At 39.1% G+C, this 25,847-nt stretch overlaps 1 protein-coding gene across 5 annotated transcripts in view; it reads right to left on the minus strand.

Annotated features, from left to right (window-relative positions):
* Positions 1-25,847, minus strand: part of TXLNG (taxilin gamma) — a 48,195-nt gene that overhangs the window by 13,551 nt on the left and 8,797 nt on the right. For 2 of the 5 annotated variants that reach the window (XM_081564718.1, XM_081564721.1), the window contains exons 2-5: positions 14,115-14,418; positions 11,185-11,276; positions 3,652-3,822; positions 2,245-2,439 (exon numbers count right to left, since the gene is read on the minus strand). In XM_081564718.1, coding sequence (XP_081420844.1) covers positions 2,245-2,439; positions 3,652-3,822; positions 11,185-11,276; positions 14,115-14,418 — 762 coding nt within the window. Of the gene's footprint in view, positions 1-2,244; positions 2,440-3,651; positions 3,823-11,184; positions 11,277-14,114; positions 14,419-16,466; positions 16,503-20,496; positions 23,462-25,847 lie in introns of those variants that run through there. The other 3 variants (XM_081564719.1, XM_081564720.1, XM_081564722.1) reach the window with 3 other exon arrangements.

Here is a 25,847-nt window from a genome sequence, read left to right on the forward strand (position 1 = left end):
CACAATGCGAAGGTGTAAATGCCAGTGCAATGGTGGTACTGTGTAAGGTGCTTGGTACCTGCCACTTACCAGATACATTTGGCAAAAGGTCATTATTATTTCCAAGTGAAAGCATTAAGTGGTTATTTATGTATGATAAAGTCATCAGAACATCCCTCCCTGACCAAGGAAAGAACATTCAGTAATACTTGAATAAGGCTCACAGTGCTGCTGCTGCTAAGTCGCTTCAGTCGTGTCCGACTCTGTGCGACCCCATAGACGGCAGCCCACCAGGCTCCGCCGTCCTTGGGATTCTCCAGGCAAGAATACTGGAGTGGATTGCTAGTTCCTTCTCCAGTGCATGAAAGGGAAAAGTGAAAGTGACGTCGCTCAGCCGTGTCCAACTCTTAGCGATCCCATGGACTGTAGCCTACCAGGCTCCTCCGTCCATGGGATTTTCCAGGCAAGAGTACTGGAGTGGGGTGCCATTGCCTTCTCCGAAGGCTCACAGTAATGTGATTTAAATATATCATAGCTTGCAGATTTTCTATATCATTGTCATATTAAACAACAAAACTAAAAGAATAATTTTAAGAAAAGTGAGAGCTTTATAATCTAATAGAAAGTTTATTCTCTAGGACAAAAAATGTTTCTTAAATAAGCACACTAAGAACTTAAAAAAAAGAGAAAAGGAAATCTTTATGTTAGAGATTTGAGATACATCAACCGTAAAATAGATGGGTTTTATTTGGATCTTGATTCAAATAGCTTTATTTTCTTTTTTTAAAAAAGGACGGAGACAACCAGAAAAATTTAAGTGATGACTAGATTTTAATATTAAATAAGTACCGTTAATTTTTTAGGTGTGAATACAGTATGGCAGTCACACCTAAAAACGAATCCTTCATCTTGATGAGGTCCACCCTCAAATATACATGAATGGACTGATACCTTGGATGTGCTTCATAATAAACCAGGAGAAAGTGATGGGAATATAGCTGAAACTATAGTTTCATCTGCTAACACCAGGTGATGCAGCCTCTACTTTTCTTTGTAATTTTCCATAATGATAAGAATAAAAAAGGTAAGCAAAAAGCATCAAAAGTGAGAGAAAACCTTTTAAAAAACTAACAGTTTTTGAAGGGCCATATGTAAAACTCTAAATCAATAGAATCTAAAGTTTGCCTTGAAAATTGGATAAAATATGGGGAGGGAGGTGGAAGGGGGGTTCTGGAAGGGGAAAACATGTACACCCATGGTGGATTCATGTCAATGTATGGCAAAACAAATACAATATTGTAAAGTTAAAAAATAGAAAATAAACTAATTTAAAAAAAGAAAATTGGATAAAATAACCCAAAGAGATGCCACAATCTCTCTGTTTTTAAAATCAGGTCTTTTAATCTATCTGTGTAAGTGATACAACATACATAAGAGAACAATGTTTTACTAACTTAAAAGGCAGGGAATCTTTCATTTGAAAAAACCTAACCGTTTATTCCTACCCATCTGACCTCTAAAAGGGAGGAATTTTAAAAAGCACATGATCATCTATTTGCATTTAATGGTGTCTAGACACCATGCCCAGACTTCCCAACTAGCGTGTACAAGTCTTAGTTTGGAGGCCAGTGACCAAGATAAGCAGCCAGAGATTCTTTAGTAAATTTTTTTACTTCAACTAGGTGTAAAAAGGTTTATAAACAGGTTCTTTTTTTTCCTCCCCCAAATGGTATAAAACCCCCACTTAAAAAAATTTGAAACACAGGTATAATGCAACAGTGCTTAGTCACTCAGTCGTGTCCAACTCTTTGTGACCCCATGGACTGTGGCCCGCCAGCTCCACTGTCCATGGGGATTCTCCAGGCAAGAAAATTGGAGTGGGTTGCCATTTCCTTCTCCAGGATGCAATGGTAGTGTAGACCATATAGATTATTACACATGTCTAAAATACAGCATATTTGGGGGCCAGGTATTTATTCATTTTTAGTCTAGATAAGGGGGGAAGAAATCTATGCCAAAGTCATAAATCTTCCAGAATCACATGGAAGACAAGTTGTGCTTAACACTGTCTCCAAGAAATTGCTTCACAGACTCAAATCCAGTGACTTCCGGGCCATCCCTCAGAATCCTGCGAGGAAAGGATTCCACTACACATACACCAAGGTTCTAAAACACCCCAGAATGAGTGTTTCAGTGAATGGTTTTGGTTCATCGTGACAGGGGACAGTCCCCGCTAACATCGACTAAACACCTGATCGCCCCTACCTCCTCCCGCAGCGCGTACTGCTCAATGAGCTTCTTCAGCTTTTCGCCCAGCTCGATGTTCTCCTGGCGGAGCTTGGCGTTGTGTATGTCATGTTGCTCCAGCTGTGCCTGGATTTCATTCAAAGTAATTTGGAAGTGTGCAGTGGCTTCTTTCCGTCTTTCTTCCTCCTCTCGGGCCTGCTGCATATTTTCTTCCTTATTACCCCAAAAAATTTCTGTTAATGGTACAGACCTAGAGATAAGATGCTCACAAAAGACACTCCTGCCATGGGGGTTCACTGCTTGCTGCCCTGAAGTGGTGCTTCTGAACTGGAATTCCTTCCCTTTATTTACGACCAGAAGGCTCTCATTTGAAAGCAACCAGCTTCTCCTAAACAGATAATCAGAGACACAGGCTGCCCTGCTCTAAAGTGCACTGTGGCCATCTAAAGCCCACCGTGCTGAGAGACGAAGAAGGAGCTTCCCCAGACAGCCAGCTCCCTCCACACAGGCTTCCCAAATACCTGCTCTCACTGGTCTCACAGGGCAGCATCTGAAATCAGCCTGAAGAGGGAAATCCCTCCTTGCACCTTATTTTCAGGGTTATCCCTTCTACTCCCTAGACAGCAAGGGGCAAAAGGAACGTGTATCTTAAAAGCTTAGTCCCAACTCTTGCTCAGATACAAGTGCTAAGAGACCGCTATGTGTCTACAGCATTATCAGTCCAATTAAAGTGTGAACTTGCTGCTACGGGGAAAATACCACCTAGTTTCATGAACACTGAAATCCAATGGCTCTCCCATCAGGTAAAGATACATTTCCTGAGGGTTCCTATGTTCTAGGGCCTTGGGTGTCCGGCATGGTGGGGGAGTCTGATGAGCGATCCCGCTCAGTCACATGAGGACAGGCCTTGTGTCCCTGCCCCTTTCTCTTCTTCCCTTGTTGGTAGCAACTACCTTTTGGGTATCCGCTGCCTCATCTTTTAATCAGCACAGGAATAAGTGTTCTTCTAAAAGTACTTGTCAATGGGGAGCTGGAATGGGCAAGGGCAGCTGGCAATGCAGCCAATGAACAGCCCTTGAGGAGCTCAATGGGGCCTTTCCCTTCCCTCAAGTCTGTTCCTACTCATTTCGGTCCACATTTCACACATGCTAAAAAATGACTTCAGTGCTCAGCCAGAAACTACAAATTTGAGCTTTCTAAGCTATGGCTCTTAGCAGGAAAGCTGTGGTCTAAACATCAACCTCATCTAGATTCCCCATGAGCAAGTACGAGGTGTGGTAAGAAGCATCAGGCCAAGCAAAATAGAATGGCGGCTGTCTCCAAGGAGATACAAGGACACAAGGATTAAGTTCAAATAGATACACAGTGACTATAAATTCAGCTAAGTTGGTCTCTCCTGAAAAACAGAAAAAGGAACCAACTCACCTTTAATGTCTTATTGTGACGCTGAAGTTCCCTGCAAAGAGATTCGAGCTTGCTTCTTGCCAAGATAGCCTTGCTGTGTTCACTCTGCAAATGAACTTTCTCTTTCACAATCTGGGCTTGCTTCTTCTGCAGAATCTTCATTTGCTTCTGAACGTTCCTGCTCTCCTCCAGCTAAAATTAACAAGCACTTTACATTTAGGAAATACAGTGAAAACCTTTGAGTGATGGCGGGAAGAATTACAGTAAGAACCATGGAATACATTTCCCAAAACCCACAGTATTGTAGTGTAATATTTTATTTAAATTGTTTCGTGCTATGCTACCCTGCCAACCTCCTTTTTTTCTCATTAAGAAAGTAAGCAAATGATTTAGCATAGAAGAAAAACAATCTTCAGCCTTTCACTTATTAAAAACAAAACAAAAAATGATGTTTGGACAACTTTTGAGGAATCAACACCATAAAGTTTTACTTTCTTGAAAAACACACTCAAGCTACTTTATTAAACCAGTCCTCCAAATTAGAACTTAATAAGCAGCAATCACCGTTCCTTGCAAGTGGGAGGTGCCTCCCCTCCCACTTGTAGGTTTGGAGCAAATGTGTCTGTTTCAAGGTTAAACCAACACTAACAGATAAGATGGCAGCCTTACTGACCTATCACTGAAGAAGGAAGGATGCTGAGTCACTATTTCAAGAGCAACAGTGACACCTTGTGGCCTCTCAAAATACCATGCATCCTTGCAGGCGAGATGCTTACAGCTATTAAAAACACCTTTATGCAAATTCCCGCCAGAAAATAATTTTTTGTAAAATACCCTCGTAATCTTACTCAGGAGGGAGGGCGGCAGGATCCGCACACGCTATCAATAACTCCACCAAGAACTGGAACTCCCCTTGCCCTCCCCCATTCAAGGTAACCACAACCCTGAATCCTAGGGCCCCTTCCTTTGCTATTCTTGGTATTTTATGTCATCCGTGTGTTGTCCTAAAAGAACTCATTTTGATTTTAGTTGTTTGGACTTTATTTGCTACTGCAACCAAGAAACCCCATTTTAAAATTTTTTTTAAATGAATTCAAGCTTAAATGGCCACATGTGGCTAGTGGCTGTTTCGGACAGCACAGCTACAGATTACACTGCCAGGACTCATCTCGATTCTTTGCATGTAGCTACAGAGCAGGGACCAGCAAACAGACTGTAAGTGGCCAGAAAGGAAATATTTTAGGCTTTGCCTGTTTTGCTGTCATTGTCTTTTAAACAACACTTAAGCCATTCTTAGATTGTGGGCAGTACAAAAACAAGCCTTGCAGGCTTTGGCCCACAGGTTGTATAATATTTCACTTAAAAAAAAAAAATAGAGCACACAACACACTTTGTTGACCCAGTCTCTTGTCAGTAGGCATTTGAGTGGTTTCCAGGTTCTATTACAATTCGCACATTCTCACACATGTGCTTCCTGGTGTAATACACACCACACAAGAATTTCTTCTGGGTGTGAACCTAGAACTAGGGTTTTGGGGAAATGATTTCTAAATGTTCTGTTTGCACATGACAATGGCACAGCTTTCCAGAGCGGCTGGCACATTTACTCTCCCACCAGCAACTTGTAAGAGATCAAATAGATGTACTTCTTCTCTAAAACATCAATCACCATTCTTCATTTATGCCACTTATAATGGACATAAAGTAGCATCTCACTGTGGCCTTGATTTGCATTTCTCTGAGTATTTATAAGACCCAGAATATCCCTCGTATATTTATGTACCTTTACGTTAAGACTTCACTTTCACTTTTCACTTTCCTGCATTGGAGAAGGAAATGGCAACCCACTCCAGCGTTCTTGCCTGGAGAATCCCAGGGACAGGGGAGCCTGGTGGGCTGCCGTCTATGGGGTCGCACAGAGTCGGACACGACTGAAGCGACTTAGCAGCAGCAGCAGCAGCATGTTAAGATATCTTCACATCTTGATGTTTTTCCACTTCTATGAAATACCTCTTACACGTGTCTGGCCCAGGTTTCCATTGGGTTGATTGTCTTTATCATATTCATTTGAAGATTTTCCCTAGCTATTCCTGACATAGAATCTTCTGTTGGTTATTATTTGTTGAAAATATGTTCTCCCCAGTTTGTGATGTGTCTTCTCCCTCTCTTTTAAAGTGTCTTCTGATGAAGAGAAAGTCTTAATTTCAATAGAGCCAATTTCTGAGCTGTTGTCTCCGGTAGTGCTTTTTGTATCATAAGACATCCTCCTCTTAATCCAAGTTTGGTAAAATATTCATCTGTTAACATATTTAAATAAACCTAAACAATATCTAAAATTTTAGGTCCTTAATCCATTTGGAATTCATCACTGCATATGGTATTTAAGGATCTAATTTCATTTTTTTTCCATATAAGGATATCCAGTTTTTAAGCTCCATTAATTTCTGAAGGATGGTATAATTCTCCTTAAATGCAACTATAGTTTATATAAGATGCTCTTCAAAATCCCCAAGGGGTGTTTTTTTCCATGGAACTTAATAAGCCCCTAAGAATCTAAAATTTTACAGAAAGTAAAGCATCAAGAATATCCAAGACACTTCTAGCTATATGCCAATAAAATGGACAACTTGGAAGAAATGGACAAATTCTTAGAAAAGTATAACTTTCCAAAACTGAACCAGGAAGAAATAGAAGATCTTAACAGACCCATCACAAGCACGGAAATCGAAACTGTAATCAGAAATCTTCCAGCAAACAAAAGCCCAGGACCAGACGGCTTCACAGTGGAATTCTACCAAAAATTTAGAGAAGAGCTAACACCTATCCTGCTCAAACTCTTCCAGAAAATTGCAGAAGATGGTAAACTTCCAAACTCATTCTATGAGGCCACCATCACCCTAATTCCAAAACCAGACAAAGATGTCACAAAAAAAGAAAACTACAGGCCAATATCACTGATGAACATAGATGCAAAAATCCTTAATAAAATTCTAGCAAACAGAATCCAACATCATATTTAAAAGATCATACATCATGACCAAGTGGGCTTTATCCCAGGAATGCAAGGTTTTTTTAACATCCGCAAATCAATCAATGTAATACACCACATTAACAAATTGAAAGATAAAAACCATATGGTTATCTCAATAGATGCAGAAAAAGCCTTTGAGAAAATTCAGCATCCATTTATGATAAAAACCCTCTAGAAAGCAGGAATAGAAGGAACATACCTCAACATAATAAAAGCTATATATGACAAACCCACAGCAAACATTATCCTCAATGGTGAAAAATTGAAAGCATTTCCCCTAAAGTCAGGAACAAGGCAAGGATGCCCTCTTTCACCACTACTATTCAACATAGTTTTGGAAGTTTTGGCCACAGCCATCAGAGCAGAAAAAGAAATAAAAGGAATACAGATAGGAAAAGAAGAAGTAAAACTCTCACTGTTTGCAGATGACATGATCCTCTACATAGAAAACCCTAAAGACTCTACTAGAAAATTACTAGAGCTAATCAATGAATATAGTAAAGTTGCAGGATACAAAATTAACACACAGAAATCCCTTGCATTCCTATACTCCAATAATGAGAAAACAGAAAGAGAAATTAAGGAAACAATACCATTCACCATTGCAACAAAAAGAATAAAATACTTAGGAATATATCTGCCTAAAGAAACAAAAGACTTATATATAGAAAACTATAAAACACTGATGAAAGAAATCAAAGAGGACACAAACAGATGGAGCAATATACCGTGTTCATGGATTGGAAGAATTAATATAGTGAAAATGAGTATACTACCCAAAGCAATCTATAGATTCAATGCAATCCCTATCAAGCTACCAATGGTATTTTTCACAGAACTAGAACAAATCATCTCACAATTTGTATGGAAATATAAGAAACCTCGAATAGCCAAAGCAATCTTGAGGAAGAAGAATGGAACTGGAGGAATCAACCTGCCTGACTTCAGGCTCTACTACAAAGCCACAGTCATCAAGACAGTATGGTACTGGCACAAAGATAGAAATATAGATCAATGGAACAAAATAGAAAGCCCAGAGATAAACCCACGCACCTATGGACACCTTATCTTCGACAAAGGAGGCAAGAATATACAATGGAGAAAAGACAATCTCTTTAACAAGTGGTGCTGGGAAAACTGGTCAACCACTTGTAAAAGAATGAAACTAGAACACTTCGTAACACCATACACAAAAATAAACTCAAAATGGATTAAAGATCTAAACGTAAGACCAGAAACTATAAAACTCCTAGAGGAAAACATAGGCAAAACACTCTCCGACATAAATCACAGCAGGATCCTCCATGACCCACCTCCCAGAATATTGGAAATAAAAGCAAAAATAAACAAATGGGACCTAATTAAAATTAAAAGCTTTTGCACAACAAAGGAAACTATAAGCAAGCTGAAAAGATAGCCTTCAGAATGGGAGAAAATAATAGGAAACGAAGCAACAGACAAACAATTAATCTCAAAAATATACAAGCAACTTCTGCAGCTGAATTCCAGAAAAATAAATGACCCAATCAAAAAATGGGCCAAAGAACTAAACAGACATTTCTCCAAAGAAGACATACAGATGGCTAACAAACACATGAAAAGATGCTCAACATCACTCATTATTAGAGAAATGCAAATCAAAACCACAATGAGGTACCATTTCACACCAGTCAGAATGGCTGCTATCCAAAAGTCTACAAGCAATAAATGCTGGAGGGGGTGTGGAGAAAAGGGAACCCTCTTACACTGTTGGTGGGAATGCAAACTAGTACAGCCACTATGGAGAACAGTGTGGAGATTCCTTAAAAAACTGGGAATAGAACTGCCATATGACCCAGCAATCCCACTGCTAGGCATACACACCAAGGAAACCAGAATTGAAAGAGACGCGTGTACCCCAATGTTCATCGCAGCACTGTTTACAATAGCCAGGACACGGAAGCAACCTAGATGTCCATCAGCAGACGAATGGATAAGGAAGCTGTGGTACATATACACAATGGAATATTACTCAGCCATTAAAAAAAATACATTTGAATCGGTTCTACTGAGATGGATGAAACTGGAACCCATTATACAGAGTGAAGTAAGCCAGAAAGAAAAACACCAATACAGTATACTAATGCATATATATGGAATTTGAAAGATGGTAACGATAACCCTATATGCGAGACAGAATAAGAGACACAGATGCATAGAACAGTCTTATGGACTCTGAGGGAGAAGGCGAGGGTGGGACGTTCTGGGAGAATAGCATTGAAACATGTATATTATCATATGTGAAACAGAACACCATTCCATGTTCGATGCATGAGACAAATGCTCAGGGCAGGGGCAATGGGATGACCCAGAGGGATGGGATGGGGAGGGAGGTGGGTGGGGGGTCCAGGAAGGGGAACACATGTAAACCCATGGCTGATTCATGTCAATGTATGGCAAAAACTATTACAATATTGTAAAGTAATTAGCCCCCAACTAAAATAAATAAATTTATTAAAAAAAAAAAAAAAGAATATCCAAGACACTTCTGATGAAAAGAAGATATATCTACCCAACCAGGTAATCAAGATTTATTATTATGCTATAATAATCTACACAAACTAAGGCACGGGAAAGAACCGCACCATTATGTACTTAAGCACCATGTTACAGGACCCACAGTTAGCAAGTGAAATGTGGCCATTTCGACATGGCAGCCACAAGTGCCAGTGATGTCAGATGAAGCTGTGACAAACACGACAGAGGACTATGACGGCAAAACGGAAGTTTTTGGAATAATCCTTGGGAAAAAGGCTACTCCCTTGATGGTCTCACTGCTGCATAATCTATATGCTCTGCCTTCTTAAAAAAAATGAGTTTTGTATCAAGAAACAAAGCTTGATAACATTTTTTGAAAACAGCACACATTTCATCCTTCGTATGTTCAGCACAAATCTAAATCAAAGAGAGGTTGCTCATTGAGCAACATCCCAAATGTATGTACATGTCACATCCCAAAATGAATGTAGCCATTACTGGTGCTTTTAAAAAATTAACCATGCCACCCCCCCCACACAAAACAAATGCCATGAAGAAAACACCTTAGACCCTTGCCACTTAAGCAGTGCTATCCAAGAAGCTGAAAGTACCATCATCAACCTCACATGGGAGCTTGTTAAAATGCAGACTCTCAGGCTCCAGAGAATCACAATGTGGTTTTGAACAATGAAAGTCCCAACATCTGTGTGAGTCTCAGGACTGCCGAGACCACCATCTGCCCCTTCTTCTGCTGATCCGCGTGTGACTGTCTGCTGTTGTCCCAACACTGGGTCAAGTAGCTAATCTGCTACGTTGCTTTCTTCTCTTTTATTCTTTTCCCTTTTTTGTCTTCTTTTTCCACCGCTTCTCACACGATTCTCTTCATGTGGATAAAACCAACAGGGACTGTCTTCTACAGCCAATGTTCCTGAAGCCAGCCATCTGACCTCCTTGTGTTTTCTGCAATCTTCACACCTGTGAATGTTCTGGGCTATTTTCATTGATGCGTGGGGTTTCCCGATGCTCTGAACAGAAGGTGCCAGACTGCTGAATGCCAGCTAAGTGGAGGCATACACAGACTCATTTGTAAATAAATACAACTGTAATTCTTTGAGCAATAATTCATTTTCAAAGCTGGTCACTGACACATAGTGTTTACAACATGGAATAACTGCCTTAACAACAGATGAAAATGTATAAAAAATGTCCATGATAATTCACCTAAGTATTTCACAAAAGATATTAATTTAGCATATTAGAACCACTCACTCTAAAAGTTTCCCACAGCCCTTACTTCAAAGGGTTTTATGGTTTTCCTATTCTTCAACTTAAAAAGGACAGCAGGGTTTCCATATTGAGACTGCTTTCATAATTTTACAAAGGGAATTAGTCCATAAAGGAGCCACTAATTAAAAATAAAAAAAATAAAAAAAAAAAAAAAAAAAAAAAAACAAAGGGAATTAATGTGACTTAAAATAACATAGGGGCAGAACAAATGAGGTTAATTTCTTTAAAAGATGGAAAAAGGAATGCCTGGCACATAGTAGATGCTAAATAAATATTTTCTGAGACACAGTATTGTTTTAGTAGACGCTCACCTAACTCACAATTATTTCAAATCCAATGGTTAAGAGCCTTTATCTCTAGAATTCCCTTGGAAAAAGTTAAATACAGGAATCACTACCCTCCAACGACTGGCATTTAAAATATCACAACACAGGAATAGAAAGGTAGACTTAGAAATACTCTAAGATTGAGTTTCCAAAAAAAAAAATCTATGCTGTATCTTTAGCATTATAATGCTCTATAAATGTGTTATCTTATAAAATGAAGTCATATAAGCAAAAAAAAAAAAGCCACAAGAAATCAGATTCTCCTCTTCAATTATGGAGTAAAATACAACTTTACATTTAAAGCTATGTCAAAATCATTTCAAAAAGCTTATCAAGCACATACACATTTTGCTATACTTTATATGGGCCTCACCCCTTGGATTCAATACTCACAAGATCAGCATATTTCTTACAGAGAGCTGCCAGCTTCTCTTCTGGAGTTGAAAGAGTGTTTAGGGCTTGCATCAATAATAAGACTTCTTTTCCTGGTGATTAAAAAAATAAGAAAGAAGTCCCAGAAGAATGTGATCAAATCTAACCTGTAAATTCTAAGTAGCACTTCCTACGTTCTGACATCCAGAGTAAAATAATTTATGCCCATAGCTAGAAATAAGAGATTTACTAGCTAAATTAAGAAAGCTATTTTTAAAATCTGGATCAGCTGGCACCCCTTCCTCCCCATCTCCACCCCAAATTTCTCCACTCAATAACACTGTGAGCTATCTGTGAAAAGAACTCGCTGAAGGCTTAAAAATTCCCTTGCTTAACTACTGATATCCAAGTTAAGACAAAGGGCAAGTTACAAAGGGTGAAATATTTTTAAAAGCTTCCTCCTGACCAAGTACGAATACAGAAGGAAGTTCAAAGGGAATTTTGGCTGGTACTCTCTGCCTATCTAAGACGCTCATAATCACTGGTGACACAGATCTTTTCCTTTGAGCAATTTAAATAACTTCTGATGACTTAGTAAGCATGTTCTGTGTGTTAACCAAATTTAGCATTTAAAAAAAAAAAAGGATGTCAAAATGGCACTTCCCTTGGGAAAAAGAGCTGAACAGTATTATTTTAAGGACTGTGGCAGGGAGAAGCAGGTGGCTGAGATAGGAGGGGACAAATGGTGTTTTAAAATAAGTGATACATTTTATTTCTTCAGCTGGGTAGTAGGTACCATTTTTTTAAATGTTCACTCTTCATGAAGGGTATTTCATTAAAAATACATATGTGGGGGACTTGCCCGGTGGTCCAGTGGTTAAGAGTCCATGCTTCTACTGTAGGGGGTATGGGTTCAATCCCTGTTTGGGGAACTAAGACCCCACAGGCCGTGTAGTGCGGTGAAAAAATATATTATGTATATTGAACATGCTGCTGCTGCTAAGTCACGTCAGTCGTGTCCGACTCTGTGCGACCCCATAGATGGCAGCCCACCAGGCTTCTCCGTCCCTGGGATTCTCCAGGCAAGAATACTGGAGTGGGTTGCCATTTCCTCCTCCAGTGCATGCAAGTGAAAAGTGAAAGTGAAGTCGCTCAGGAGTGTCCGACTCTTCGTGACCCCATGGGCTGCAGCCTACCAGGCTCCTCCGTCCATGGTGTTTCCCAGGCAAGAGTACTGGAGTGGGGTGCCATTGCCTTCTCCGATATTGAACATAACTTTGGTATATACGGTGTACAGATTGCTATGATGAAAACAAGCAGGCTAACTTCAAAACAGAATGCTTTTCTATCCACAGAAAATTTTAGTAACAAATCCTCTCTCACTTTGCCCAAGATCAATAAGAATTTTTAAAGAAATGACTAAATATGATTATTGAATACGATTAGAAATAATAAGATAACCTGCAATTTTTATAAAAATTCACTGTTTTTTTCTGAGATACAATTCACAGACCATAAAATTAACCCTTTTAAAGTGAACAATTGAGGATTATTACAAAGTTGTACAACTATCACCACTGTCTAATTTCAGGACATTTTCATCATCACAAAAAGAAACCCCATGCCAATAAGCAGTCACTCCCCAGGCTCCCTCCTCCAGGCCCCTGTTAAGCTACTAGTCTACTTTCTGTTTCTGTGGATTTGCCAATTCTAGATATTTCATATTAAGTGAAATTGTATAATTTTTGGCCATTTGTGCCTGTTTTCTTTCACTTATTATCTTCAAGGTTCACCCACTTGTATATCAGGATACATTCCTTTCTATGGCTGAGTAATATTCCATTGTACAGACAGACCACATTTTGTTTATCCACTTATCAGTTAATAGATAACCGTGTTGTTTGGACTTTTTGCCTATCATGAATAATGCCGCCTCAAGCACTCCAAGTTACGATTTTGTGTGCACACGTTTTCAACCCTCTTGGAAATATAACTAGAGGTAGAATTGCTGTGTCATATGGTAACATGATATGTAACTTTCTAAGACTCCTGCTTTTACACATTTAACTGGGGCTGCTGATTTTGAAGAAATTTGTCTGTTTGCAAGGAATTAAGATTGTTTTTCATATTTCTACAAATTTTTAAGTTCTCCAAGTTAACAAAAAATGGATTTAATAAGGAAGATCATTCCAACTCAACATATAGAAAATCAAACAAATAAAACACTGTTAATCTCAGGTAGAACAAGTATGAAAAACTTAGGAACAACCAGTAACCTTAAAATAAAAGGGAAAATAAGATTTCCTAATGAGATTTACCATACCACAATCTTAGTCCTAAATCTCAAACACAGTAGGAAAAAGAAAACATATTCTTGAAACCCCAGTCTTAACCCACTTCCTGAACTACACCTAATGTTCTGTCATCTCTAAAGTTTTGTGACTAGGTTTGAAATAAAATGATCAAATAAATCCATAGTGTTCACAGAAAATTTTGGTCAGACTACATAAAAGATGCAAACAAGGCAAGTCAAATACTACTTCTGTCTGGGAACTCTCTGGTGGTCCAGTGGTTATGACTCTCCACTTTAACTGCTAAGGGCATAAGTTCAACCCCTGGTGGGGGAACTAACATCCTACAAGCAAGGCAGCATGGCCCCCCTCACCCCCCACCCAAAAATACTACTTCTGTCAAGTTGTCCCCAGATTTTTTCCACGAAAGCCCATTCCTGACTACCCAGAGAGAAGTAACTTCTTCCTCTGCTACCTGGGCCCTCCGCATGTCACTGCAGCAACAGGCCGCCTGCTGAGAATGACCGAAGTGTTAGCTGAGCAACATCACACTCCACACTGGCCATGTTCATTCATCAGTGCATGTGCTGCTAAAAACACAAGTCAAAGGAGCAATGTGTGAAGCGTGCAAGCCCCAAGCAGAGGTCATTAGGTCATTACCTAAGGCTTTATCTTTGTTCCTGCTGCACTCTGAATCCTGCTGACCATCAGGGGGATCTGTTCGAGCCTCTCGCCCGGGAATTTCCTCCCGTGACTCTCGTGTGCAGTACGCCGGGCTCACCAAACTCCTGCCCTTTGTTATAAAGTCACTGCGTGCATCCTCTTCCAAGGAATGCCTGTTACTTGTACCAACACAGTGTGAGTCTTGATGTTGAAGAATATCATTGGATTGAGAGTTATGCAACATATCCGCTTTCACCCCGAGCCCGCACATTCCAGCTTCTTCCATTGTGCCAATCAGAAACTAGAGGGAAGGGAGAGGAGAAAAAAAGATGGGACGGGGGAAGTAAATTAAATGTAATCAGTGTTTACAACCAATCACATACCATAGGTTGACAGCTTTTTTCTTTCTTAGTCATTTGTAAAATTGATGTAAATATGGTAGTTTCTAAGCTTCACTGAGAGGTGACCTAACTGTAAAGGGTAGGGTAAGAAAATTCAAGTTAAGATGGCCAAAAAGCACATGAAAAGATGCTCAACAACACTAATGATTAGAGTAATGCAAATCAAAACTACAATGAGGTACCACTTCACATCAGTCAGAATGGCCATCATCAAAAAACCTGCAAACAATACATGCTGGAGAAAGTGAAAGTGTGAAAGTGAAAGTCGCTCAGTCAGGTCTGACTCTTAGTGACCCCATGGATTATACAGTTCATGAAATTCTCCAGGCCAGAATACTGGAGTGGGTAGCCTTTCCCTTCTCCAGGGGATCTTCCTAACCCAGGGATCAAACCCAGGTCTCCCGCATTGCAGGCAGTTTCTTTACCAGCTGAGCCACCAGGGAAGCCCACACATGCTAGAGAGGGTGTAGAGAAGAGGGAATCCTCCTACACTGCTGGTGGGAATGCAAACTGGTACAGCCACTATGGAGAACAACATAGAGGCTCCCTAAAGAACTAAAAATAGAGCTACCGTATAATCTAACAATCCCACTGCTGGGACTATATCCAGAGAAAACCATAATTTGAAAAGACACATGCAGCCCAGTGTTCACTGCAGCACTATTTAAATAGCCAGGACATGGAGGCCACCTAAATGTCCATCAACAGAGGAATGGGCAAAGCAGATGTGGAATGTATACATACAGTATATATACAATGGAATATTAGCCATAAAAAAAAAAGAATGAAATAATGCCAACTGCAGCAACATGGATGGACCTAGAGAATGTCATACTGAGTGAAGGAAGTCAGACACAGAAAGACAAATATAATATGATATCGCTTATATGTGGAATTAAAAAAATGGGTACAAATGAACTTATTCACAAAACAGAAGTAGAGCCACAGATGTTGAAAACAAACTTATGGTTACCAGGAGGGAAAGGGAGAGGAAGATAAACTGGGAGTTTGGGATTGACATATACATGCTACTATATAAAAAATAGATAAAAAGGGCCCACTGTATAGCACAGAGGACTCTATTCAATACTCTGTAATGACCTATATGAAAAAGAATCGAAGATAAAGAGTGGAGATATATATATATATGTATAACTGATTCACTTTGTTGTACACCTGAAACTAACATGATATTGTAAATCAACTACACTCCAATAAAAATAAAAGTAAAATAAAGAAAATTAAAGTTAAAACAAATCATACAACTGAGTGGTATCAAAGGAAACAAGAAATGCCATTTAGTTGTACATCTAAACTTATTTCACACACACAAAAGAAACTTACTTCCTTATAAAAATTCACCACTTAAAATAATTAGTACCTTAAAAGACATGAAATTATCCCAAGTTAATAAATGTTAATTACTCAGGTCTTAGCTCTAGGACACAGTATAGCAGAGATGGCTCACTGACTGTCCAGCAGAAACCCAGGCTCCTCCAAAATCCTGCAGAGCCAGGACTGCTGGCCGAGCGCTCAGAATGGCCGACATTTCACAGCCCCTTTCACATGACCAGGACTCTTATGCGAAGTTCCCATCAATAAAATGTTTCCTTCTGCAACAAAACTTTTCTTCTGAGAAGCACACATTCTTTCTCCCCCATCTCCTTCCCACTCTGGCTGGACAGAGGTCTCCAAGACCCTAAGAGATGGTAGGGCCATAGGACGAAAGCAGCCTGGGCCCCTAAGCTCACACACATAAAGCCATCCTTCTTACCAAGGACACCCACACCGGACTACTAGATGAGAAAGCGAATACCTTGCCCTCTTAAAAGTCATAGACATTGTGAGGATTAGGTGTTAAGCAGCCACCCCTGCTCTAACAGACAGCAGGCATGGGAGAGCAGGCTTCATTCTAGTATTTTATTCTCCACCAGTACTTTAAACTTACTTTCTCTGCTATCATCCTGTCAACCCATTTACTCATGGGGGAGGTGGTGGTTTTCCCCTTTTTAACACTACTTGGTCATGTGATGGGGCACAAATTTAAATTCTGTACATTTCCTCTCTGCATAAAAGACAGCCTCTTCCTTTTTTGAAGAACATTAACTGATGGGGAGGTGGCTAATACCTTTCTCTTATTACAAGTGGACAAAAGCTACATTACCAAGTTAAGAGAATAGAGATTTACTATTTCAAATTATTCAATAGTATTCAATTGAAGAAATGAAGGTAATTTTAAAAGAAGATGATTTAAAGTATCAAAGTAGCAGGGAATTGAGAGGTTATAGGAACTAAATTCTTATCTTTTATAGTTGAACGTTGATAAATCAAGAACTCTGCTTTTGCAAGAATAAACTGGTGCAGCCACTTTTAAAATCTCTTTTGCAATATGGCTACCTTCCAACTCAGTTAATTCTACCAAGGATTTTACCCTAGTATGTACAGATGTGCAGCCAAAGGCCAAGAATCTTAAAAGCTGTACTATTTGTAATTGCCCCCAAATGAAATCAACCCAAATTTCTATCAACAGAAAAATGGATGCATTGTAGTGTGTTCATATCATCCACCAAAGAGAACCAAGTATTGCTAGATACAGCAACAGGGATGAGTCTCATAGAAAACATACTACAGGAAACCATTTACATACAAAGTTCCAAAACAGGAAAGCCAATCAATGGTGCTAGAAATCAAGGGAGTGTTTACCACTGAGTGTAGGGGCTTCTGAGGTGCTCAGTAATAGCTAGATGGAGTAACACAGATGTTCGTTCACATTGGGAAAATTCATCAAGGCTAAACTTTTACAATGTGTATATTTTCTGAATGTACGTTTTACCTCTATAAGGTTTATTTTGAAAGCTTCAATTTATATATTAAACAAGAATCAGAAAAGCAATGCATGTCTAATCTCTCTCTCCAGAGGAAAATATTTCTGTTTAGGGTGAGGGTTCCAATTTCTCTACATCTTCATCAATACTTGTTATTGTCTGTCGTTTTGATTTCAGCCATGGTATTTGGCATGACGGTATCTCACCTAATAACTAGTGATGTTGAGAACCTTTTCATGTGCTTATTGACCATCTGTATACCTCCTCTGGAAAAACATTTATCTAGCTCCTTTGCCCATTTTTTAATTTGGGTTGTTTGTTATTTTATAATTGAGTTATAAGAGTTCTTTATACACACCTAGATACAAGTCCCTTATCATATGTATGATTTGCAAATATTTTCTCTTATTGCTGTCCTTCATTCTCCCGATTTTGGAGAAAACTCACAGTATATTCATTAACCTATTTCAAAATGTCATAGGAAATTTAACTAAAAGTTACTCTGGCTTTCAGATTAAAAGCATATAGGTCAATTACGACTACCACAGACAGGAAAAAAAAAGACAGTTTAGAAAGGCCAAAATGTTCAACTAACTCAAATTAACAGCTGGTGGCACTGAGCATAAATAAGGATATTAAATTAATCTGTATAGTGCACAGTCATTACATCTCATGTTATCCTTCTAATATTATTTCATCATTCTCTATTTTTAGTTAACACTACCTTTTTGTCTTTCCAGATACTCCTTTCACCTCTAAACTCCTGCCATACATATTATGTTATCACTTATTTGGTATGTACATGGTCCTAGATAACGGCAGCTTATGCATAAAAGGTGCTCAAGTACCAACTAAGTGGAAAACACAGGGGTCACATGGCTGCTGAAAACAAACCATGGGAAGTGTCTAAGTGCTACCACACTAGTTTGAGAAAATAACACTATTATTATTTTGTCATTAGAAGCAAGACAGTATTACATTTCCATTTTCTCCTGTACAATTAATTTTTTCTTAACATTTGCTAATGAAAGACTTACTCTGGCTCTATAAAATCTTTGGTTTATGAATAAGTCCAGTTCCAGCTTGATTATCTTGATTATTAACAGTCTACAAGTACTCTTGATACAACAGGCCCCAACTCTTCCTACTTGAGGTTCTGCACTGGACCATTTGATATGAAGCAAATTCTTAGGGCCAACAAGTTCATTTAAATTGTAAATGATTTCTCAGTCTTCATCTCCTTAAGCAGAGAATTCTATATCATACAGCCTACTCTGCCCTTTCTGACAACTGTTCTGGACATCTTTGCTTGGGTACAATCTCTTATATAATAAACAATAGCGGCAACAGCTAACACTTATTCAGCAAATACTATAGCCAGGCACTACGGTATGCATTTCCTGTACTCCCTAATTTAATCCTCACAACTATGTTGAGACAGTTACCATTATCATCTCTGTTTTACATATGCGCAAACTGTGGCATGGTAATGTTAAGTATCCTGCCAAAGGTCACAGTAAATTGCAGGGCAAAGATCTGAACCCTGACCATCTAACTTCTGAGTCCATGCTCTTAACCACAGCAACATACTGCTTTCTGACGAGCCTATGTCTATTGTACAAACATCCATGCCCTGCTGACCTTCTAGTAAATATACAGCAGTCTATTTAATAGTGGGGAGAGATGCTCCCAAAGTTTACATATAAAAAAAAATTACAAAACAGCATGCACCTTGTATTATGTATATATACATACACATGTAGAAAGCACTGGGAGGAAATACATCTAGAAACAGACGGTTTTGGGAATTCCCTGCAGTCCAGTGGTTAGGACCTACACTTCCACTGCTGAGTGCCTGAGTTCAATCCCTGGTCGGGGAACTAACATGTCCTGGGCCACATGGCATGGCCCAATAATAATAATAATAATAATAATAAAAGTTTAAAACTTTCACTTAGGACTTCCCTGGTGGTCCAATGCCTAAGACTCCATGCTCCCAATGCAGGGGGCCCAGGGTTCAAGCCCTGGTCAGGGGACTAGATCCCACATGCCACAACTAAGAGTTTGCCTGCAGCAACTAAAGATCCTGCATTATGCAACTAACAGACATGGCAAAGCCAAGTAAATGAATAAAAACTTAAAAAAAAACAAAAATAAATTTCACTTCTGCTCCTTCAAATATTGTTGAAGCTAAAGAACCATATTTCTTTGGCTTATTTTGTTTCAATGTTTTTAATGATGGCTGTTCTTTTACTAAGACTGGTCTGAAGGAAAAACAAAAAAGCCAACACCCATGTTCGCGTCCTAATTATTTCAACTACCATCTGCTTAAACTAGCTTGAATGCCTTCGGCCAGCACCAGGCACGTGCTGAGCCCAGACACTCGGTCCTGGCCGGTCCTGCCCATGGAGGGTTGGGTGGCCGCAAGAGGCACAGGGGGAAAAGACTGCATGCACAGATGCATTTCCTCACCCCTGGCAGAAATCCTGAGCTCGCCTCTGGTCCCCAGAGTCTTGAGAAACTTTTCAAGTAGGTAATGGAAACCTTCAGAACTTACAAGCCCCATTACTCCCATTTAACCTTCTCCACTCCACTGAGAGGTGGGTCTCACTATTCCTGGACAAGGAAAAGGAGACTCAGTGAGGTGAAGTTACTCGCCCAAGATCATCTTCAGGTCAGTAAAAGGGGATGGTAAAACTCAAAACCAGGTCTGTCAAACTCGAGAGCCTATGTTCTCACCATCACACCGCTCCCCTCCCTTCACACATAAGCCTTGGAAAATAAAAGTTCAAAGTCAAACATGCAGTTACAAAAGAAATCTAAGACATTAAGCATCTTTAAAAAAAACAAAATCTAGCATGCTAGATATACCAGCATGAATTTAGGAAAACCCTGGGAAAGAGCTGGAGTTTTTGGCAGTAACTAACTCTGGGATTTAGGGAGGCGAGACAACACTAATTTGGGGGTAGAGATATCTGTAAATACTTTTAAGTGATTGTATTTAAGACACTGAGAGGTTTTCCTAAAACTTTTTTGTGTCTTAGGATTAAACTAAATTATCTCTAAAAATATCTTTAACCCTATGTTTCTAATAATTTCCTCTAGGAGTCACCCACTACGAAGAAGGAACATGAAGGCAGAGCACACGCCTACCTGGCCACAAGGCGAGGAAAGAAGCCGCAGGCACCAGGCGCTTCCCACTCTCAGCATGGCCGAGACATGTCTTGTTTGGTTTTGAAAATACAAATCTCTTTCCTAAGTTTCCTGTATTTTGAGAGGCTTTTTCCAAACACAAATTTTTACAAACAGATCTATTATAAAACTTACATTTTCATATGTGTTTTTTTTTTTTTACTATTTCTTTAAACGGATGGAGTTGGTAGGTTCATGCACTTTTGAAATTAGAAAAGTGGCAGGAGATCTAAATAGACATTTCTCCAGACATACAAATAGCTAAAAGGCACACAGAAAGATGTGCAACATGGTTAATTATCAGAGAAATAGAAACCAAAACCACAATGAGGTATCATCACACACCAGTCAGAACGGTCATCATCCACAAGTCTACGAAAAGTAAATGCTGGAGAGGGTATGGAGAAAAGGGAACCCTCTTGCATGGTTGATGGGAATGTAAATTGATACAGCCACTACGGAGATTCCTTAAAAAACTAGGAATAAAACTACCATATGACCCAACAATCCCACTCTTGGGCATATACCTTGAGGAAACCATAACTGAAAGAGACACATGTACCCCAACAGTTCATTGCAGCACTATTTACAATAGCTAGGACATGGAAGCAGCCTAGATGTCCATCGACAGATGACTTAAGAAGTTGAATATTACTCAGCCATAAAAAGAAATGCATTTGAGTCCGTTCTAATGAGGTGTGAGTACCTAGGGCCAACTATACAGAATGAAGTAAGTCAGAAAGAGAGAAACAAATATCATACATTAATGCATATACATAGAATCTAGAAAGATGGCACTGATGAACCTATTTGCAGGGCAGGAATCAAGATGCAGACAGAGAGAACAGACTTGCGGACACAGGGAGAGAGGAGAGGGTGGGACGAAAAGAGCAGCACTGACACATACACATCACCATATGTGAAACAGGTGGCCGGTGGGAATTTGCTCTATGACCAGGGAGCCCAAACCCGGTGTTCTGTGACAACCTAGAGCTTTCTCAGAAAACTCAGAAGCTAATTTATTTTTTTAAAGAAGAGGAAAATCAATTTACTGAATATTAATTGGAAACTTCAGACTAGCCAGAAGACAACATTCATAGGGCTTCAAATGAGTCAGAGATCCAATTTTCAAGGATTTCTGAACAATCAGATGACAGTTAAAGAACTAAAAATGCCCAACATACGAAAACATGTTCAACCTGGATTTCCCTGGTGGTCCAGTGGTTAAGACTCTGCATTTCCACTGTAAGGGGCATGAGTTTGATCCCTGGTCAGGGAACCAAGATCCCATATGCTGTGTGGCAAGGCCAAACGAAAAAAAAAAAAAGAAGTTCAACCTCATTCATAATTAAAAGAAATACAAATGAAAATATGAAAATAGAAATCAAAGGAATACTGACCAGATTTAAAAGGATGATTTAAAACAAACAAAACTTCACGTGGGCAAACAGGTTGCCCCAGTACAGTCCTGGGAAGTCTACCTTGGTAGCATACTGGTTTTGCAGATGTATTCAGCAGTTATTTCTGAATGTCTGAATGCACATTCACTTTCACCAGTGAGTCCACTGAAGTTTATTCCACAGATATTCTCACTCAAGGGCAAAGGCTACTCAACACACCACCACGTGTTGCTATGCACAGGAACCACATGTTCTACTGATACAGAACTGGGTAAATGAATAATGGTCATCCATACAAGGTAAAAGGAGGCAGTTATTCAAAAGAGTAAGGCAGTGCCATGTCAATAAGGACCAATCTCCAAGGTGTAATTCAGGGAAAAAAAGCATTTGGTCTAGGATGGACATGTGAGTATAAAAATATATTCATACAGAAGCCAGTAAACGGAGGAAACTTTTCTATAAAGTTATCTCCCAAACTATGTGCTAGACATTTAAAATGCTCACCATGACCAGTATTATAAGAAGTATTATAAAAAGCAATACTATATTTTTTCACTATTCCACCACACCCCAGGCTCAGAGTCTGAAGACTGCAGGAGTTTGTCTGGGTTTGTCCCCCCAAATCTTTACACTACATTATAGTAAGATATTGGATTATAGGGGGGAAAAAAGGATCTACTAAGCATGAATTTTTGCAGCCATTCTGATTTATCTCCTTCTTAAAACAATTCTGAAAATGGAAATAACTCATTTAAACTTGGCCTCAATTTGAAAGTATAGCTAGACCATCTACCCAGTCACTTAACCAGTTAAAAAAAAAAAGGTTCAACATGGATAGTTAACTCTTTCCAAGTAGAATCAGTTTGAGATACCTGGAATACACAAAAGAGGGTTAACAGTGTATATAAAGCTAAGTTCTGAGTGGAGGGAGGAAGGAAGGAAAAAAACTCTTAACATTTACTAATTGCTAAGTGCTAGAGGAGCCTGGTAGGCTGCAGTCCATGGGGTCGCAAAGAGTCAGACACGACTGAGTGACTTCACTTTCACTTTTCACTTTCATGCATTGGAGAAGGAAATGGCAACCTACTTCAGTGTTCTTGCCTGGAGAATCCCAGGGATGGGGGAGCCTGGTGGGCTGCCATCTATGGGGTCGCACAGAGTTGGACACGACTGAAGCGACTTAGCAGCAGCAGATATTTAAAATACACTATTTAGTTTAGCCTTACAATTCTAAGATAGTGACAGTATTACTTCATTATACAGATAAACTAGGGAGCAAAGTAAGAAGTGAGGGAAGAATAAGCCATGATTTGAGACCTACATGTACAGAGTCTGGAATGGAGGTAGTGTTTCTATAGGAAATGTCCTAAAGAATCACATCTAAAGTTAAGAAACATAAAGAACACCCAAATGCCCATTGGTGGATGAACTAATAAATAAAATACGGTAAAGGCATACCTGATTTTATTATGCTTTGCAGATATTGCACTTTTTACAAACTGAAGCTTTGTGGCAACTCTGCGTTGTCAGATGATTAGCATTTTTTCATAATAACATATTTAAAGTATGTACTTTTTTTTAAGACATAATGCTACTGCACACTTAACAGACTACAGAGCACAAAGAATCATAGTAAACAACTATACGCACTGGGAAACCAAAAAATTCATCTGACTCACCTCATTGTGTTATTTGCTTCATTGCAGTGGTTTGGACTAGAACCTGCACTATCTTCAAGGCGCACTTGTATCTGTACATTAGGATATTATTTAACCTTAAAAAGATCATTCTGACACATGCTGCAACATGGATGAACCTTGAATAAGACATTATGTTAAATGAAAAAAGCCAAACAGAAGAACGTAGTATGATTTCACTTACATGTAACACCTGGAGTAGTAAAATTCGTAAAGAAAGGAAACAGAATGGTGGCTTCCAGGAGAGGGAGTGGAGTACAGAGGTTCAGTTTGGGAAGGTGAAAAAGTTCTAGAGATGGATGGTGGTATAGCTTGCACAACACTGTTAATGTCTTTATACCAATGAACTGTACGCCTAAAAATGATCAAGTTTATGTTATGTATATCTTACCACACACACACGAACAAAGAATCATGGTAAATCATGATTTCAAGTGTTCAAAACTTTTGCAAATAAAACCTAACTTTATACTGGTCATCAAGAATTAACATAAACATATTCCAGTTGCTTGGATTACTGAATTGCTCCATTAGCAAGACAAAGCAGTTGAGTTAATGATAATTGGGATGCCACACTCCTCACAAGTCTTAGGGAAAGGCCCATGAAAAATAAGCCTATTCTCTTCTGACAGAATAAACAACAAAAAGCAGATGCCACTTCTGATATCAGTGGTTCTCAAGTACGGTCTGTGGACCCTTCCAGGTAGTTTGCAAGCTAAAAAGCGATTTTCATAATAATACTAAAATGGCATTTGTCTTTTTTGGTGTTGACATCTGTACTGATGGTACAAAAACAATAATGAGTAACACTGCTGGCTCCTTAGAATAAATCAAGGCAGCAGCTCCAAACTATACTAGGAGTCATGGGTTTTGTCCTACATCATGTACTGGGGGGGACTACTCTTTTACCTAACAATAATTTCTTTTAAAGACAGTTCACCACTGTTTATTCAGACTTGGGTATTTGGCAGGCATATTTTCTCCAATATATACGAACAGAGTCTGTCACTTAAAGGCAAAAAACTGACAGTATTTGTTGCCAAAGATAAAATTTGAGTTTCCAAGCAAAATTCTGAATTTTTGAAAACTATCTGCCACCGTAAGCTTCCGAACACTTAAAGACTTTTCTGATGAATTCTGTGATTTTGATATTGTAAAAAGTGTGATAACATTTGGAATATCAACACAATTCAGTAAACCAGTATTTTCTAAATGACTAATGGATGATACCACAAAATGATGCATGAGAAAAAACATCCATTCAAAGTGCAATATAGACCCACAGTTTTAAAACAGTACAAAAAGTTACATAAGATTTCAGAACCCACACTGGCACTAACCTTTAAGAACTACTACTTGCTGAGTTTTGGTGTAGTATCAAAGAATTCCCACAATTATCTAAAAAGGATACTAAAATACTCCTCCCTGTTCCAACTACATATGTGTGTGAGGCTAGATTGTCTTCACACACTTCAACTAAAATGGCATGTTTCCACAGATGGAATGCAGAAGCAGATCTGAGAATTTAGCTATCGGCTACTAAGCCAATCATTAAAGAAATCTGCAAAAATGTAAAACAATGCCATTCTTCTCAATTTTTATTCTGGAAAGCAAGCTACTTTTAATGTTTAAAACAACATTATTTATAATGTTAATGTGTGGTATGCAGTTTCTTCCTCCTACTATTCATGACCTTGTAGAATTCTCCTTCCCCTTGAGTGTGAGCTGGACCTACTGTCTGGCTTCTAATGCAGAGAGAATGTGGCAAAACTGAAGCTGTCATTTCTTTGATTATGTGACAAAAGACTGCAGCTTCCTTCTCTTTTGTGCTGGTGCTCTATCTTGCTTCATTCGATGAAGTCAACAGCCATGCTATTAGATGCCTATGGAAAGGCCCCGGTGGCAAGGAACCAAGGGAGGCCTCCAGCCAACAGCTCATGAGGAACTGAGGCCCTGGTCTAACAACCTGCAAAGCAATGGATCCTGCCCACAATCACATGAGTGTAAGCTTGGAAGTGGATCCTGCCCACTCAAGCCTTCGGATGACTGCAGCCCATGAGGCCCTGAAGCAGAGGACCCAGTGAAGTCACTTTCAGACTCCTGAGATCACAAATGTTGTGTCAGGTGCTAAGTCTGGGGACAATACGTTATACGGCAATAGATAACTAGTACAAGGCCAGTTGATTTTCTAAGTGAATAATAATTTAAAATTGTT

This window comes from Giraffa tippelskirchi, chromosome X (genome assembly GCF_054371585.1).
Source record: "Giraffa tippelskirchi isolate mGirTip1 chromosome X, T2T-mGirTip1v1.2.pri, whole genome shotgun sequence".
Classification (NCBI taxonomy): Eukaryota; Metazoa; Chordata; class Mammalia; order Artiodactyla; family Giraffidae; genus Giraffa; species Giraffa tippelskirchi.